The sequence below is a fragment of the Lynx rufus genome, unplaced genomic scaffold (genome assembly GCF_022079265.1).
Source record: "Lynx rufus isolate CCGP_SWC_20201006 ecotype Redwood Valley unplaced genomic scaffold, mLynRuf1.p SCAF_2, whole genome shotgun sequence".
Classification (NCBI taxonomy): domain Eukaryota; kingdom Metazoa; phylum Chordata; class Mammalia; order Carnivora; family Felidae; genus Lynx; species Lynx rufus.
The window spans coordinates 53,013,582-53,032,856 of NW_025814834.1; the positions used below are offsets into that span (position 1 = coordinate 53,013,582).

Here is a 19,275-nt window from a genome sequence, read left to right on the forward strand (position 1 = left end):
CAATAATGAAGAATCATGGGCAGAGAGATTTGGGTTTCAAAACAAAATCCTCTGGAAAACAGCTTGCATTTCTGTACTGACTGCTGAACTTTTGGACCTTTCACATCTACCTGTAGCCAAAAAGGGTTATTAATCTTCCTTTTATAAACAGGGGTGTGCCCCAGTTCTTGAAATCTATGTACAGTAAAAAGAGGTAAAAGGGAGTAAAAGACAAGTTTATCCATAATATGTGGATGGATACAGGACAAACATTCTAAATACAGGCTATCCAATACAGTAGCCACTAGTTACCTGTGGCTATTAGGAAGCACTTACAGAGTGACTAGTGTAAACTGAAATACACCAAGTGTAAAATGTACACCAGATTTCAAAGATATTGTACCAAAAAAAGTTAAAATAGTTCATTAATAATTTTATCTTGGTTATATGCTGAAATAGTAATTTTGGATATCCGAGTTAATGAAAATATATTAAAATTAACTTCACATATTTCTTAATTTTTAATATGGTTACTAGAAAATAAAAAAAATTATATACGTGGCTTATATTATGTTTTTATTAGACAGCACTGTTTTAAGTCATGGCACCTAAACTTAACAGAAAATTTTCTTCATTTGTAGTTGTCTCTAAACTCGTTTTTAACACAAAGACATGTACGTGCCACTTTACACAATCTATGTTTCCTGTCCCTGTTCCACACATTTTCATACAACCTCTCAGGATGCCTTCCTAACAGCAGCAAACGATATGAAATAAATGTTAATTAATATGATATAGATCACTCTTGAAAATAGATCAGAAAACATTATGCTGTTACTAATGTACTAGTGGTTTTTATCATGTAGCCAAAAACTGATAACACATTTTCATTAAAAGAAATTCATGAAAACATCCATTCCAAGAGGCAGTTAGAGAAGCCAACCATTAAGTCAACCCAATTCCTAAAATTCCATCTACCAGCTAGGTATGGAAGGCCACATATACTTCCAGCTAATGCCAACTGGGTTTCTACTGTATTGCCTGTTATGATATTTAAACCCTGGAATCTCCATGTGCAGCAGCTAGAAAAGTACAAACAACTTCCTTGTAAACTTCCAATATTAAAACATAGAGACATGGACAAACATCACAGTTTTATTCTTTAGTAACTAAATATCTCATAGCAAGGAGAGCATCATCTTACTGGAAGATTACAAAAATAAAAATGTCAAATCTCCTCATCCCCATTTGAAAATATATTAACAGATCTGAAGTTGAACTGCATCCAGATCACCCCCCCACCACCGCTAATCATCTATTTGTCAATTAGTTACCCAAGTCTGTTTAATCACCACAACTCAAGCTGCAGGCTAATCCATTACTTCTAAATCTCAACTCCTCTTTCAATACCCTGCAAAGACTTCTCATGGCCCTTACATATCAGGATCCTTACCTTCAGTTTTGAGAGTTCACAGAGCCACTTCAGGCATGATCTCTACTTTTTTTTCTACTTTTCTGCCTATTCTTTCCATTGTGTTTGAGGTGCTCTTTCAACCCACCCCTTCTCCAAATCCTCTTTTTTATTATATTTCTCCTTCTTGTTCCCTTACACATTCAGAGCTGGCAGGTGGACTTCCAGGACTCAAAGCAAAATATAATTTTATTTTTCTTTTCCCCGGCTATTTAAGAAGCTCTTTAAATTCTACTTTCAACATGCAAGCTCTCACTTTTCTGGAGGCTATACAGTTAATTCTCTCCCACATATCTTTCTTGGAAAAGTGTCATCTTTTACTTTGTTTCTTTCTTTGTACTAATTGACATCAAATGTAATAATTTGTTTATAAAACTCCAGAGCTTAGAAAGAACTCTGTGGTCCCCTAAACTTCCTGTAATATCACGTGTTAAGTATTTTTCTGAATAGCTGCTTCACAGCTTTCAATAGGTTTTTGAAGTAGTCCAAGTAGTGCAACCCCTCCAATGTCACTTCCAGTTTTTGCCTCTTTTAGAGCTTCTGTGAATTCCTATCTTTCACCTGATCGTTACGAATGGTATCTTTATCATAGACATGAGCTCCTTATAATAAATATTCTTTACAATGCTGATGCAAGTATTTTTCCTGTGTGTTTAAAGTTTTGTTCTTTTTCACAGCACAAGAACTCTTACTTTACATATTAGAATTTCAATCATGTCCTTAATTCTGCTTATGGATTCAAAACTAAAGTTAATCTTTAGGGTCTAAACATGGCCACCACACTGCACAATTCCAAGGGTGTCACTTATACTAGACTCTGTGCTGTGGTGTGTTGAACAGAATACAGTACAAATGACACTCCCTGGAGTTGCATAATGTGGATGTTCTGGAACAACCAACAATAAATATGCCCAGTTTCCAAAGTTTTCCAACACTTTGACTTTTTACAATATACTTAAGATTTTCATCCACGTGGAGCATATATTATATTGAAAAGTTGTGATTAACAATTTTTTAAAACATTATTTGCTTATTCCAATTTCACTTAATAAGTAATCTTAACTCCATGTTTTGGAAAGTTACTTTAACAGAGTATTTTTAAAGGTATTTGTTTAATACACTAAGTCTCAATCTGAACTTCCATTCAACAGACTTTAAAAGATACATAACGCCAGGAACTGTGCTAAATGCTGACAATAAAAAATGTAAAAGATGGTTACAGAACACAAAAATCTTAAGTCTTACCACAGAAGTCAATGACTAGAGTGTGTCATTTTTTTTTAATACGGTCCCACTCATCGTTGCTACGTGTGGACTAGAAATATTTTTTAAATCTTTGTACATAACTGGGGCGCCTGGGTGGCTCAGTCAGTTGAGCGTCCGACTTCGGCTCGGGTCATGATCTTAAGGTTCATGAGTTCAAGCCCCACATCGGGCTCTGTGCTGACAGCTCAGAGCCTGGAGCCTGCTTCTGATTCTGTATCTCCCTCTCTCTCTGCCCCTCCCCTGCTCACGCTCTGTCCTTGTGTCAAAAATAAACAAACATTAAAAAAAAATTTAAAAAAAATATTTGTACATAATTGACTCTAAATATCTCATTTTTCAAAGTCCTTTCATAAACATGCTGGTTTACTTTTCCATGTAACAACTGCCATTTACCATTACATGCAACATATACCAGGTACGTAATATCTAATACCAAAAAACAGATGAAATAGGATTATTACCCACATCGACAAGAGTTCTCTTAATCCTTTATTTAGTTTCTATTAAATTACTTGCTCAAAATCTCAGTTACATTGTGGAGCTGGGACTTGAACTTATATTTGTCTAAGTCAGTTGGAGTTCCTGGATATACTAAAAAGGACAAGGGCACCTGGGAGGCAGTCAGTTGGAGCCCTGGGTCGGGCTCTGTACGGGCTCTGCATGCTGGGCTGGCCCTGCGGACCCTGCTTGGGATTCTCTGGTCTTTCTCGCTCTCTGCCCCTCCTCCGCTCACGCTCTCCGTCTGTCTGTCTGTCCGTCTCTCTCAAAAAAAAAAAGTTCTACAATATAAAGGACATTTTGCGTGGGGAGTGGGTAGAGGTTCTGTCTCCACCTTCTCAGTATTTATACCTGTTCTTTTTCAAACTTTACATTATAGTCAGTTATTATAAAACTATAATGGGGGCATCCTTGGCTTTACTCCCCTCAAATTAAAAGAACTGTTCACAAGTATTTTCAATAAGCAGAAATTGGCTTTTTGCTAAAGGGAAGGAAGCATATTTTATTATTTTAAGGGAGAATACCTTTCTACTTCAATGTTTAAACTGGGAGTCAGTTAGAATATACCAAATAATGCACAGTACCACAAGTCATCAGGGAAACAAAATCCAAACCACAATGAGATCCCACTTCACAACCACTAGGATGCGTATAGTTGAAAAACCAGAAGAGGTGTGACAGAATGTAAAGATATTGGAACCCTTCTACACTGTTGGTGGGAAACTAAAATGCTACGGCAGTTTGGCAGTTTCTCAAAAACTTAAACAGAGGCTTACATGGCAATTCCACTCCTAGAAATATACCCAAAGAACTGAAAACAGGTATTCAAACAAATGCTTGTAGACAAATGTTCGCGGCAGCACCATTCACAGTAGCCAAATGGTGGAAATGACCCAAATGTCCATAACTGACGAATGGGTAAAATATACCAAATGCTTTTATTTTGTATTCTAAATTTCAAAATGTTCAATAATTTTTCTTCTGCAGCCTATTGAAGTAATATGTCACAGGACTGGAAGCCACCACTCTGCACAGTCTTGTAACAAGCTCCCTTTGTTTGAGGAGTATAGCCTAATAAATGAATTCTACTTGTTTTCACTGTTGGTCTTCGATGAAATTGGACAACGGTCATTTTGGCAGTGTTGGGTCGTGCTTGAGGATTTAGATTATACCTGCCTCAAAACCGGCTTAAGGTAGTTTTTCATGTTTTCCTATGCTCTAGAATAAAAGATAAGAAAATGTCTATGACTTTAAAACATCTTATCCGTAAATCTATAGAGAAAAGTATTCAACAAAAGTATAAAGTAAGAATTTTTTAAAGTCACTTTACAAATAAACTAATTCATGTTTTCAAATGACTCATCTTCTGTTAATTACCTGAAGATACTGCTGTTGAAGTATTTTATTTTCTTGTTTTTTAAACAGAACCATATGAGTGAGATTTAGAGATATCTCTGGAGTTATTAGCTCAGTCATCTTCTTCCAAAGTTGTATCTTACTAAGTTCTGATTTACTTCTGCTTTCAGCTGTTTGCACTAAAATTTCACGTCCTCAAGTCATGAGTTACACACACACAGAGAGTCTTAATGTTTAGCAGACTCCTCTACATACACTTTTGCCAATACTTTGGTATTATGACACCGGCATTTGAAGTATAGGGGATGCTTAAGAAAATAGCTAGACATTAAAATTAATTAAGAAATGCACATTTAAAATGTGCACATTCTTAAAATGCACATTCTCAGGCCACCTTTGGAACTACTAAATCAAAGTCTCTGCTCTGAATAATTGATGACAAGAATCTTTCTTCACCAAGCCAAACCAGAACAATGCCCTTGCCCAAGTACAGCATGACCCAATAATTTAGCATACTGACTGGGGCATTTCTGAAAGTGAAAAGAAATGCTATTAATAATTCACCAAGAAAACAGATATAAGCCAGGATGTATGGTCAAAACAGGGTTCCCATAGTGTTCCAAACTTTGAGAATTTGGCTAGTTTCAGAACCACTTTCAACCAACAAGTTCATTAAAATTATTCTAAAATGTAATGCAAGAATATTACACTAAGAGCTGAAAATACACAGAAACCTGAGACCCATACTCAGGTCTGGTGCCCAGTTGGAAAGAAAGGGCAAATGACAACACGTAGTAAGTAGCAGAGAATAAATAATAATACGTAGGCCTCTTAAAAGAGAGGCTTCACAAAATGCAGGACTTGAAATGGGCCTTCAAGGATCACTACTGCTCGGAGGATGAAAGCCAATCGAGGGGATGAGAGAAGATAAATAAAGATTGAAGAGCCTAGAAAACCCATGTCATGCCCAGAAGGTGGGAAACAGACCCACTGTCACTAGAGCACAGGGCTTTTATACAAAACAGAAGATAAAAATAAAGTGAGGAGCCAAATGCAGAAAAGGTTGATGGACAATCCCGGAGATTTCTGAGGAAATTCTGTAATCAAAAGGCCCTCTGACACAATGTGGCATGAGTACCCAGGGGAGATAAGAAGAGATTAAAAAGATACACTCGTGAAAAAAGAATAATACCACATGTAGGTGGAAATACTACATACTTAAAAAAGAGTAATTAGGAGAAGAAAGATTTCAGAAACAACAGAAAAGAAGTTGAAAAGTAAAGAGACATAGCAAGGTGTGTACTGAAAACAACAACAAAGAAATTACAAAGAAGTCTTATGAAGAAAACACTGACAGCTAAGATTACCAGAGGACATTTCTGAAATAAAACAGAAGAGGAAAAGCCAGATTACAAAACGATGAAACACAAAACAGAAAAGTGTAAAAGTGGCTGTATACACGGCTCAATAAAGATGAAAGGGAGGCCAGAGAGTAGGTGATACAGAGAAAAGATGACAGAATTAAACAGGCTTTTAGATAATCTCTGAAAAACAGGAAAGATTAACAGAAAGAGATTAGAAATAAAAGAAAATGAAACATTCAGTTTGAGGCAATAGGCTAGCAGAAAAAATCCCATCAGGTAAGCAGGTTTTCCTGTAAATAAAATAAAATTCACTGAACAATAAAAACACCAAAAGAATATTCAGAGACAAATATGTATTTGCAAGAGAGTGTGTTAATACATATGTTAAACTCGGGCACAAAGTTCAAATTTAGTATGAGAGTTCAGAGTTCCGGGCAGCTGTAAAAAGAAAAAGGGTAGAGGAAGAAAACTTCTACTATTTTTTACATAGAAGACAATTCCGGACTCAGCCACCCAGGTGCTCCTAGACCAGTAATTTGTAACTAGAAGTGATTAACCCCTTCCCCCCTCCTTAAGACATTTGGAAACGGGAGAAGGTGGTTTCTGGTGGCTATAACCCTAGAAGGGGCCCCACTAGCATTTAGTCAGCAGAATCCAAGGATGCTCAATGTCTTCCAAGGAAAAGCACAATCCAGCCCAAAATGCCAAGGGGGTCCCTGAGGAGAAACACTGTGAGTAGACAAGGAAGGCTGCTTATCCTGCATACTTTAGATTACAACAGGGTTGATTTTTAAATTCATTTCTTGTGATAAACTAATTTGATTCTAATAAAGGTCCTTGCATTCCAGCTTGATTTATTTTAATTCAGAACTTAAAAACAGACCTGTTGTTCTAATAAGGGTATTTCAGTCATTCTAACGTTAAGACTTACTAATTACCCATTAACAAATGATAAAGTGTGGCTAAGAGAATGTCACCATGTTTAACAATGGCTAAAATACGCATTCCGGTTTTTTTGTTGTTTTTTTTTAAATTTTTTTTAACGTTTATTTATTTTTGAGACAGAGAGAGACAGAGCATGAACGGGGGAGGGTCAGAGAGAGGGAGACACAGAATCTGAAACAGGCTCCAGGCTCCGAGCTGTCAGCACAGAGCCAGACGCAGGGCTCGAACTCACGGACCGCGAGATCATGACCTGAGCCGAAGTGAATGCTTAACCGAATGAGCCACCCAGGCGCCCCTGCATTCCGCTTTTGAAATAATATCTAGGGCAATGGTTAAGTTGAATCGATTTGCATTATTTTTTACCACCAAATATGCCCATGCAATTTTTATACACCCAAAGTTTCCTAAGGCACAGCAATTTAAGCTTAAGTTTACTTAAAATTAAGACAGTGTATAAGGATTATAATGGCAATATACAGAAGTACTGCAATGATCTGGCACACAATAAATAATCAGTTCACAATGATTCTGAAAAGGATAGCAGGGAAACCAACTATTATTTTGAAAAAAACATTAAAAATAAACTAGTAAACGTAAACAAGGGAAAAAATTAAGCATTTACTCTACCTTCACTAGGTAACTTACCCCATTGGGTAAACAAAGAAATGATGTGGTAAGTTTCTCTTCAGAGATCTATTCCAATGGCTGCTAACATCACAACAAGAAAATCAGATCTTACAAATCTCCTGACAGAAAAGCACACTTATGAGGCAACTGTGTCAAAAAAATAAGAAAGAAAGAAAGAAAGAAAGAAAGAAAGAAAGAAAGAAAGAAAGATCAAATTTCAATTGGATCAAGCCTCTTGACCTAACTCAAGTCCTAAAGTTAGAGCAAATACTGAACCCAAAGAAAGCTTTAAACTACACCATACAAATTCAGTAAGTAAAATCCAGACTCTCAGAAACCCCACCCAGTTCTTTCATTAAATTGCAAAAATAAGAGAATGAGAATTAAGTGAAGAGTCCCTATCTCTCAAAAATGCACAGTGCAATACTTGTCTTTTAAAAATGCATATGAAATGATGTCTGAGATTTGCTTCAATGTAATATGGGAGGGTAAAATGAATGGGATTATAGATGAAACAAGACTGGCCAAGGGTTGGGAACTACTGAAAACTGGGTGAAGGCTAGCTACATCGGGATTCATCATACCAGGCTGTTTACTTTCTTATGTGCTTAAAATTGTCCACAATGAAAAGTTAATTAAAACAAACAAACAACAACAACAACAACAACAACAAAACTAAGAAACCTCTGCAGGAAGGGAAAGCAATCATTTGCAACATGTTTATTCTAGGGTTTAAAAAATAAGAAAATGAATGCTTGGCATAGTCCTCTAACGGATACTGGGATAATAAGCATCTGGGAAGATAGAAATATCTTTTAAAATTGTAAACAGACACTGGTGTAAATAAAATAAAGAAAATGTAAAGGTATACTAATTAAAACTGTCACTCAATTCCACATGGAACACATGCATCTAAGTTCATGTTCAAACTCATCAAATGCCAGATTTTTCCTCACTGTGATAGCAGGTAAATTTAATACGAGCATATATATCACAAATCCAACAAATATTACCAATACCCTTAGAAACAAGTGTGTAACAAAAATAAAACCATAAAGCCAAGGCCTTATGGTGCCCTCTATATTTTGTTGTTGCTACTGTTTAAATTGAGAAGACTACAGAAAGCAATAGGAAGCCGTAAAAAATATGTAGCCACAATCTTCCAAGATCGATTCTCTTGGGGACCCTGAATAAATGGATTCTTGACCTACTAAAATTTAATGTGAAAAAATGATCCTTTGTAAAGGACCTATAAGATTGTAAATGGCAAAACGAACTACAAATAACCACTCTCAGAAAGGGAATGTATGTTGTTTATAAAAAGTGAGAGGCATGGATGTAAAGGGAGGATCATCATGATGATTTATAAGTAAAGGAAAATAAAATAAAAAGGTAACAAAATTCATGTTTCCCTAGGCCTTTCATTCAGACCAAAACATGTGGAGCTATACTCCCAAAAGCAATTTCAGACAAGAGATGTCTTTATTTTTCCCCAGACAAGCTAGAAGTTAAACAGAATGACAAAGTGTATTTGCTCTGGGACAGTGAAGCAGCAAAGAAACTTTGGAATGCTATAACTGGTCCAAATGCCTCCAAAGCAGGCAGGCTAAACCACAGACAATGAACATGGAAATATTGCAATTCCCTTCAGTATTGTTTGTTGCAAATAACCATTAAATTAAAATAATTACTATATACACCGAGGATCAAGAGGGGACTGAAATTTTTTTAAATGTAATGATCCTAGAAATTTTGCCTTACTGCTGTTATTTTTTAGGTTAATCATATCCTATGACCACCACATCCAAAACAGGTGTTATAAATAAGGTTATGGTGTTTATCCATATATATAAAACCAATGAAGTGTCAACAGAGAAAATATGTCAAAACTTCAGAATTTAACTTTAATACTGCCTTTAGACAAAATGCAAGACACAGAATGATACGTGAAACTCATTAGTTTCATTAATCTAAAATGAACTATATAAACCTAGCAGGTCACCCTGAGAACATCAGGTCTATTTTATTTTACTAATTGGACCGGCTCCTTTTCTAAAAAGACTCATAAGGGAAAAGCAAATCCCCATACTATCTGGGAAAAATTTCTGTATAAATTCACAAATTTAGGGAAAACAGTGATTAAATGAACTATAAAAAGACAAAATTAAGAGGAATCTAATATGAAGCCAAAGTTGTTAAAAAGTGAGATCTAGTGCCAGTATTAAAAAATAGTAAGTGCACATGCTGCTGAGAAATCAGTATTAGAATTCTCCTAAAATCCTATATGATTCAGACTTTTCTCCATAAAGCCAGAAATTCTTATCTGCAGAGGGATATTTTTCCAACTTCAAAGCAATTCATAAACATGGACTGCTTCACAATACCCTAGAGAAAAAAGGAGAGGTAGATTTGAAGATATTCCTTTGCTCACAGGAAAGCCATACACAAAGAACTACATGGTAGAGAACAAAGATTTGCATTTTCCGTTATGATCATACTCAGTCCCTGACCTTCTTTCTTACAGGGGAAGAGAATAGGGCAGGAGAGATGACAACTGGGGGAATGCTCCCTGAAAAGAAACTGCTTAAATGATTAAAAAAAAAAAAAAAAAAAAAAAAAAAAAAGGGTAAGAAGAGTCTAGTACCCCAAAGCCAAAGAAGGAAACTCTTTTTTTTTTTTTTTAATGTTTGTTTATTTTGAGAGAGAGTGAACATGTAAGCAGGGAAGGGAGGAGAGAAAATCCCAAGCCAGGTTCTGGCTCCATGTTGTCAGAGAAGAGCCCGATGCCAGGCTCAATATCATGAACCACGGGATCGTGACCTGAGCAGAAATCAAGAGTCAGATGCTTAACCAACTGAGCCACTCAGGCTCCCCAAGGAAATTCTTTTCTTCTCCAACTCATCATCTGAACCTTATTTGCCAGGTTCTAAACCCTACATGAAGTGTATTCTTGGATCCTTCAAGAAACTATGAATAAATGGGACACACTTCAACTAAGCATGCACCTACAGACCCACAATCAACTCGAATGTTTTTACCACATTTCTCAAGCAGCACTGTACAAAAGCAAAAGTGCTTACTTTTATATCAAAAAGTAAACCCAGATTTTTGCCCTGCATCTATTATATATATGCACTACATATGTGACATGTAGCAATTTTCTCAACCATTCTAAGATTCAGTTTTGAAATCTTAACAAGAATGATTCTTTATAAGCTTCTTTTGGGAATTGAACAAGTTACTGTATTAGTAGGCACTATGCTATGGAATCCAGGACAGTGTCAGACTGGATGCCCAATTATCTCCTCTTTTGAAGTGAGAATGAAAGCCATCTATTCTTGGAAGTATACATCCTTTGTGGCAGAAAAATTGACTTCTCATTGAATATCCATATGCTCCCCCCACATTTTCCAGCCCCCTTGCAGTTAGTTGAGGCCATGTGATTAATTCATGTCTTCCTTCCAGACCAGAGCACTTAAAAGCTGGCACATGACCCTCTAGCTCTTTGCCCGGACACATGTTTCAAATGACAGAGCCACAAGATGCAAGCAGCACAAATCAGGAGTCCACACATGGAAGAGCTACCCAGGAGAGCTCCTGAACCTACAGTGGACTTCATATGAGCAAGAGAAATAAACCTTTATATGTTTACGGTTATAAGCCGCCTAGGTTTGTGAACAAAGCAAAATTTAATGTATCCTCTTATAGTCCAATTATACTCAAATGCTGCAGGACAAAATGCATACATAAAAATGGCAAGTTCTCTGTTTAATATTAAAGGACATCTTGTTTTCAGTATAATTTTGTATATTTAGAAAAAAGGAAATGATTAAAAGATAATATTTAATAATAAACTGGAAGAGGAATCCAACATACACAAACAACTTAAAAAGAAACTGATATTTATAGTTTCACCTTAAGGGGAAAGAATTCTAAAAATCAAGAGTCTAAATTTTTTTCTAGTTAAGCATACAAGTTATACAACATAAACAACAAAAAGCAATTATCCAAAAATAAAAAGTGAAAAACTAAAAACAACTATTAGGAAACAGGTAAGGAAAAGCAGACCAACTTTAAAACACTTTTTCACTGTAACTGGCTGTAGTCAATAGTCATTGTAATAGAGGTAGTATAGGACCACACAAGCTTGCCCACAATTCTGAAATCCCAAAGCCCTAAAAATCAAAGACTTTCAAAATAAGTTTGGAGAAAAATGATTTAGCAGCAACACCAAACATGAACTAACCTGAAACTATTTGTAGTTTCTACTTATCCCACTTAGTATAAATATTCATACATTTTTGGTGTAGAAATATGATGTGCTTGAAGAGCCCACTGGGGATGTTACATAAGATACAGCAAACACATCATCATATTCCCTTTCTAAAATCTAAAATTTTCTGTTCTCTGAAACACATCTGGCCCCAAGGGTTGGAAATAAAAGAATGTGGACTTAGAACAACAATAGAAGTGAATATTCTCTGTACTGTCTTAATGATGAAAATAAAAACCAAATCAAGAGCATGGCTTTCTAACCTGTTTGTAATTCAATGTAAAACTGAATTTTGATGATTTTCCAAAGGTGTTTCTCCTTGATGCATTGTACTTCAATATTTCTGGTAGAACACAGATACAACAGCCTAAAGCTAGATCATGCAGGGGCATAATTAACTGGTAGAAGACAGAAAAGAAATAAAAATACCGCCGAAAGCATTTCTGGCCTCAACAGACCATAATTTAGCAGGTGTTCAAGGTAGCCATTCCTGTGGTTTCACATAAAAAACACACACATATGTCAAAAAATATACAATGAATGTAAACCACAGTACAGGAGGAGCAGAGGTAGAGCCATCAGCTCTAAGGAAGGTGCAGGACAATGTACTAAGCAGTCATTATTAATAATAAGACAGGAAAATGGTAAAAAGCAAACTATGCAACAACTCAGGAGGCAAGGTATCAGAATAAATGTCTACAGCAGGATTGCTCAACCTGAGCACTACTGACTTTTAGTCCAGATGATTCTTTGCTGTAGAGGGGTTGTTCTACACACTGTAGGACATTTAGCAGCATCTGTGACCTCTACTCACAAAGTATCAGTAGCAACTCCCTCTTCCCCCAGTTGTGAAAGCAAAAGTCTCCAGGCACTGCCAACTCTTCTTTAGGCTTTTTTTTTTGGAGGGGGGCAGAGGACTGGCAGGAAGGAGTAGGGAGGCAAAATTTACCCCTAATTGAGAATCATGGATCCAGAAGCAGAAGAAAGATTTGAAGTTTAAAGAGTTTCTTCTTCTAGAGGTGCCTGGGTGGCTCAGTCAGTTAAGCATTCGACTTCAGCTCAGGTCATGATCTCAAGGTTCACAAGTTCAAGTCCCGTGTGTGGCTCTGGGCTGACAGCTCAGAGCCTGGAGCCTGCTTCAGATTCTGTCTCCCTCTCTCTCTGTCCTTCCCCCACTCACGCTCTGTCTTTCTCCGTCTCTTAAAAATGAATAAAAAAAAAAAAAAAAAACTTAAAAAAGGTTTCTTCTTCCAGATTCTAATAAAATGCCAAATATACTTCCCTGTCAAAAGAAGAAAAAAAAATTCTATTTCTCTAGATCTGTTAAGTGGTTTTATCTCAGTTTTGTAGGGACGATGAGAATGGCAGGATCAAACTCCCCATTCTCAATCTGAATGCCCCTGTACTCTAAACAAGAAAGAGTTGCTGATTTTCCCATAGCTAAACATATCCATCTGTTGTTACAGCAACTCTCTCAAGGAGGGAATGAGATACCAATTGGTTAGCTATAGAAAGAGACAACAATTGGCAGTAAACGTCCACACTGTTTTCACCTACTTTCTAACTATATTATCTGCTTTGAACATTATATGTCCCTAATAAAAATGTGACCTTTTGGGGGAAGAATAGTGTTTTCAATCACATCATTCTTTTGGAAAAAGTTTTTAGTCACAACAGCACCGGGTCTTCCTGCTGCACAGGCATATAAGAGAGAAAAAAATTAGGCTTACTATGATTATCAATTTCCTTTTATAATAGAAGCAGTAGCTAAATGCCTTTGAATAGTATTAAAAATTCTAACTATGAAAAAAAGTAAAGAGTATGTGGGATTTTTAATTGATTTTCTCCAAAGTCACTATTTTGCCTGAAAGTTCTATTCCTGTTGGTCTGACAGATTTCGATTATCTATTAATTTAACAAATCTTCACATGCAAAACACTGTGTAAAGCAAGAGTTACAAAAACGTATAAGACCATCCTCCTTTCAAAGGAACACTTACTCTTACAGAGGGTAGACAAGCAAATAATCACAGTATATAGCATTAACATACTATAGTATTTCAGCTATGCTGGTTAGTATTAGCTTCAAGAAACATAAAACATCACTTAAAATTATGAGTAATGCCCAAGTCTCCAAAAAATCCTCATGATTTTTGAGAGACTGTGCCGATGCCAAAACTTAATAAATCATATCCACAGTGGGGTGGATAATAATGACCCCAGTGGGGTGGTAAGGAAAACAAACACCTTCAATCAGAGTAGCTGTGTATTTATCTGTTTTAGAAATCAAGCTTCCAAATAAGATTTAACTTTTATTAAAAAAAAAAAAAAGGGGAGTTCTAGGATTGTTTTTGAAGAGTTGAAAATAAAAGGAATTAACTGGATAAATGGGATACAACTTTGTTTTATAAAATAGGGAATCTTTACCTAGCACACACTAAAATCAACAATAACAAAAACCAAATGTATAGGTAAACAAGAAAAAAAGCTATCTATATGTGGGGGCTTTAAAATCAAGTGGTGTGTAAGCAACCAACTAAGCTATAGATATCACGTGTTATTTTTATTATTACCTGCCTTCATATACCAATTACAAAAAGCTTCCAAAGTCACAGACAAGGAAAAAAAATTGCTGTTTAGGTAACTGGTAAACTACATCAATTCAGAATCTAATTTTCCAAATATTGATATAATTTCATTCTCACTTCAACTGTAAATTTTAATAACAATATTTAAAAGAGAAAAAATAACATCCTTATTTTAAAATTTTTCATTACAATTTACTACAGAGACAGAGCATTCTCTATGAATTATCGTTAACTTTATGCATATTCCTTTAAATAGGATACACTATTTCCTCATCTTTGCCCAATATTCTTAGGTTTTCTTTTTTACTTAAGTTCCAAGGAACTCCTTTTAGTTATATACATATAAATTTTTGCTTATATGTTCTCAAATAAATAGCTGTTAAATTGATTAAAATAAAATTACTCCTATAGTAGGATGTTGATGTACTGGAGAGAATGCTAGCAAGAATGAGGGCATTTGGCTAAACTGCCTCTTTCCCTTTAATCATTCTGTGGCCACTTTACTGACCCAATTTACACCATTACCAAACTTTAAAACATATTAACATTTAATCCTCACAATAAACCTATGGGAGGGGGGATTATTTTAATCTCCATTTTACATTTAAGAAAACTGAAAGAGAGGGGCACCTGCGCAGCTCACAGTTGGTTAAGTGTCCGACTTCGGCTCAGGTCATGATCTCACAGCTTTTGAGTTCGAGTCCCGCATTGGGCTCTGTGCTGACGGCTCAGAGCCTGGAGCCTGCTTCAATTCTGTGTCTTCCTCTCTCTCTGCCCCTACCCTGCTTGTGCTGTCTCTCATAAATGAATAAATGTTAAAAAAAATTTTTTAAAGAAAACTGAAAGACAGAAATACATCCTAACTGATCTAAGATAACACAGCTAATAAGAGGCAGAGCAGGGACCGGACCCAAACCAATGCTTTAGAAACCTTAATATACAAACAATTCCCCTGGGAATCCTCCTGAAATTCAGTTTTTGACTCAGTACTTCTGCAGTGAGGGAGGCAAGATTCTGCATTTCTGACAATCTTACGTGTGATGCAGACACTGCTGATCAGAAGATTCACCCTATGGGCGGCAAAGTTCTAAGCTACCCTAGAAAATGGTGGCAAGTGGTGGTAACCCTCAAAAGGAGGTAGAGTTCACCCACCGTTAGACAATGCGAGGCATAGGAGTAAATCAGGGGTTGCCAACTTCCGGTTTAGAACTGCTTCTTTTATTAATTTTGTTTTTAAAAGAAGGATGTTAGCAAAATTACAAGTACTATAGTACTTTTCAGGTTTTGCAAGTGAACACATTATAATAAATACTTGCTACTATTACACCTCCCTCCAAATAAGGCTTTTCCCACATCTAAAAACTATTACAAATGCCCCTGAATATCTACCTTTAACACAGATTCAATCTGAACATATTAAAGAATATTTTAGGAGTGTACATTTGTGCTTTCTCATAAATGGAAAGAATTAGAGGTGGAGTTAAAAATCCAGCAACTTCCTAAACTTCTGCCACTTGTAAAAGGGGTTACTGTGATCAGACAAGGGCACTCCCTGGGAAACAGATGGAAGGAACATAAACGTCTTAAGAGCACACTACTCAACAATTCTAGTCAATCACTTTCTCCAAAAACAGGAAAATGCCCAAACACAACCTCCCTCCGTTCTCACTGACGTATCAACTATGTATACCATAATCTAGAATATAGTATGCAAACAATATAAACTAAAGCCACTATATAAATATTATATCCCTATGTTTTGAATGCTCTGGCCTAAGGCACTCCAACACCTAAAAACTGAAATGCCATCAAATCATTGGAAATAACATTTTATCAAACTTTTATACCATTAGGAAAAGAAATATCGTTACTATCGAAATATATTCAAATATGTTTAAAGCCACACACTTAATTCAACAGTTAAGTCTATCCTAAGATCACCTATGGTGTACACATGTTAGACACAGCTATATACTAAGGGAATATATAACATAACAAAAAAAATATTTTATAAATAAAACACAGGAAGGGAGGAAGGGATCTAAGAGAAATCTTAGTCTCATTGGAGTAATTTTGGTTTTGCTGAGTTTTCTTGTATTTCAATCAACTTTTTCCTGAATGTACACAAATATACTTTACATTTCTTCCCTGAGGAAAAATTAAATCCGTCAAATACTGACAAGCTTGTAAAAATTATTTTCGAAACCATAATGGAATTCTGATTAATTAACTACACATGAAAGTCCAACATCAAAGTCAGAAAAGTATTAGGTTTCATAGATTTCAGGCAATATGAATTCACACATTTTAGAATTTAATATAGAATCCCATTTTTAACTATAACAGAAATTAATAAATTTAACCTGTACAATCACTATAAAGCTAAAATTCTCACCCATGCACCTGTGAAGTACAAGAACACCACAATCTGTCACATATCAGACGTGAAGATACAAATACAATACAAATTCAGACTTAGCTGTCAAAATCCTGAAATGCCTCCACTAAACACTCAATATTCCAAATTCCTGCTCAAGGACAGGACTAGATCATATTCCACCCCCCAAAAAGCTGAAGACACTTAAAATAAAAGACACAAAAGGATCTATTTTGCACATCGGACGCCTGGATAAGAATGTCCCCAAACTAGTAAGACACAACTTCTGCCAGTTCCCAGTTACGACTCATCATTTTCTGTTTGCTTTCTCTTTAGTCACACAGCCACAAATAAACTCATATATTAAAGAACTAGAGAACTGAAATATATAATTTGCATACTTTACAACCATCCCAAGTTGTGACAAGGGAAAGTGTAGATGATGTATTCCAGGTTATTGTTTGCAAGCCCACACGTTTGTTCGCTATTTCACTGACCACTAAAGGTGAAGCATTTCATGGACTGAAACAACATATGGTATATAAAGAGAAAAATAAACAAGTTAAACTTTCTGCCTCCTAGAAACATTCTACTTCCTCTAAAATAATCCTCAGTGACCTTGTGGAACCATTCCCGGGTTAAACATGTAAAGCATACTTCTTCAGCAACTGCAACATTACACTACTGCTCCAAGGGCATTCAACACATTCTCTACTGGGTTCTCTAGACTTAGGCACGTATGCTAGTTTGTGAACCCTTTAAAAATGTTTGACATTACATGCAATTTTAAAACATTTAAGAGTTCTGAATTGATAGATCTTTGTATCTTTTATAATGAGAAATATTAGAAAACCCTCTGCAACTTAAGTAATTCTTCAGAGAGCAAATTTAACCTGACCTCGCTAAATTGCTACAGATTTGACAAACCATTGAGAAAGGTGGAAGGATTTATTTATTCTCTAAAGCAGCACTGTTCCATAGAAATATAATGCATGCCACATACATAATTTTAAATTTTCTAACCACATTAAAATGGTAAAAAAGTAAAATTTTAAAACATTCCGTAAAACTTATCATATCCAACATATTATCATTTAAACACGTAACAGATACTTCTAAAACCCAGTAAGGTATTTTACATTCTCTGCTTCATACAAAGTTTTCCAAAATTCGATGTGTGTTTTACACTTACAGCACATCTCATGTTGGACAACAATTAAAGCGGTCACTAGCCACAAGTGGCTAGTGGCTGCATTACTGGACAGCACAGCTCTTAATACTTTGAGATCTGACGTACCACTACCTGGTTAAAATTAGTTTACATTCATGTTTACCTTTTGAGCTGACATAGCTAATTACAAATATGAGCAAAACTGTTAATTCACTGAATAAATCAGAAGATCACCTTATCTAAGGATCTGTTTAATACACACAAGAGGCAATTGAATTATACCCAATTATATCTCAAGTAGACTTCGGAGATAGGTCAGATCATCACAAGTGAACACAACTTGTAACAAAAATATAGGTAAGACAAGAAAACATTTTCGTATCAGACCATAACACTGCCTGATTTCTAGCTGCCACTCTCACCCTGGAGCACATATCTCTATGCAAATTATCTACACAACTGTCCTTTCTAACTCTGATATATTTTGGAAGCCATATAGTTACTGGTGAAAAACAAAGCACTAGGTAAGACAAACTGAAAAAACGTTTAACGAAAAAAATTATCAACCAGTCACTTTTAATGCACCATATGCCAACTGACAATCTTAAATTATCCTACAGGAGTTTCACTGAAATGAGTTCTTCCTACAAATTCCAATTCATATACTGCTTTTCACACATGTATTTCAAGGACCAAAATTACCAAGAATTTTCCCAAGTAATTAAGACATTCGGTTAAAATGTAAATAATTCCAACAATGCATTCTCCAGAAAATAACTAGAAGCATTAGCTTAGCACATAAAATTTGTCCTTAAGGCACATTACTGAATAAATCAAACAGAAACTATACCCTTGTTTACTGCATTTACATTTTGTAACACCACATTCAGCAATTTCTAAATTTGGAAGGTCAGTTCAGATTGCACACAAGCAGTAACTTTAAAGCTTAGCAAAATTTTCGAAGTTTCTGCAATATAGTTCTGAATAAACACTGTACAGCAATGTTACAACAGAACAAAATCAGCACCATTCACACTAATCTCAGTAAGAAGCACAAAATCAGTATATTCATAAATTCCAAATGTATGATACATGCTAAAGAGTATTTTCCCCCAAACTTGTTTAATTCACCTTAGACAATTTTTGTTTCATGCACTTGCAAAGCTGAGAAGAAGCAAACGTAGCTTCTGCAGCACACATATCCCAAGCCGGTACATTAATCTCTTGTTATTTTTGCACATTTTGAAATCAAAACAAAATTTGTTTCTTACCTGCAGTTAGGAGGAGGATCGAGAGTTATTTCAGCTAGCTCCTTCTGAATTCTGTTAGTGAAATGAGAACAGACAAAAAGGATTTGAGAT

General features: G+C 35.7%; 1 protein-coding gene across 3 annotated transcripts in view; it reads right to left on the bottom strand.

The window, feature by feature from the left end:
- UBE2E3 (ubiquitin conjugating enzyme E2 E3) overlaps window positions 1-19,275 on the bottom strand; it is a 91,258-nt gene that overhangs the window by 68,614 nt on the left and 3,369 nt on the right. For all 3 annotated transcript variants that reach the window (XM_047085133.1, XM_047085136.1, XM_047085134.1), the window contains exon 3: window positions 19,186-19,236. In XM_047085133.1, the coding sequence (XP_046941089.1) occupies window positions 19,186-19,236 (51 nt within the window). The remainder of the gene's footprint in view (window positions 1-19,185; window positions 19,237-19,275) is intronic.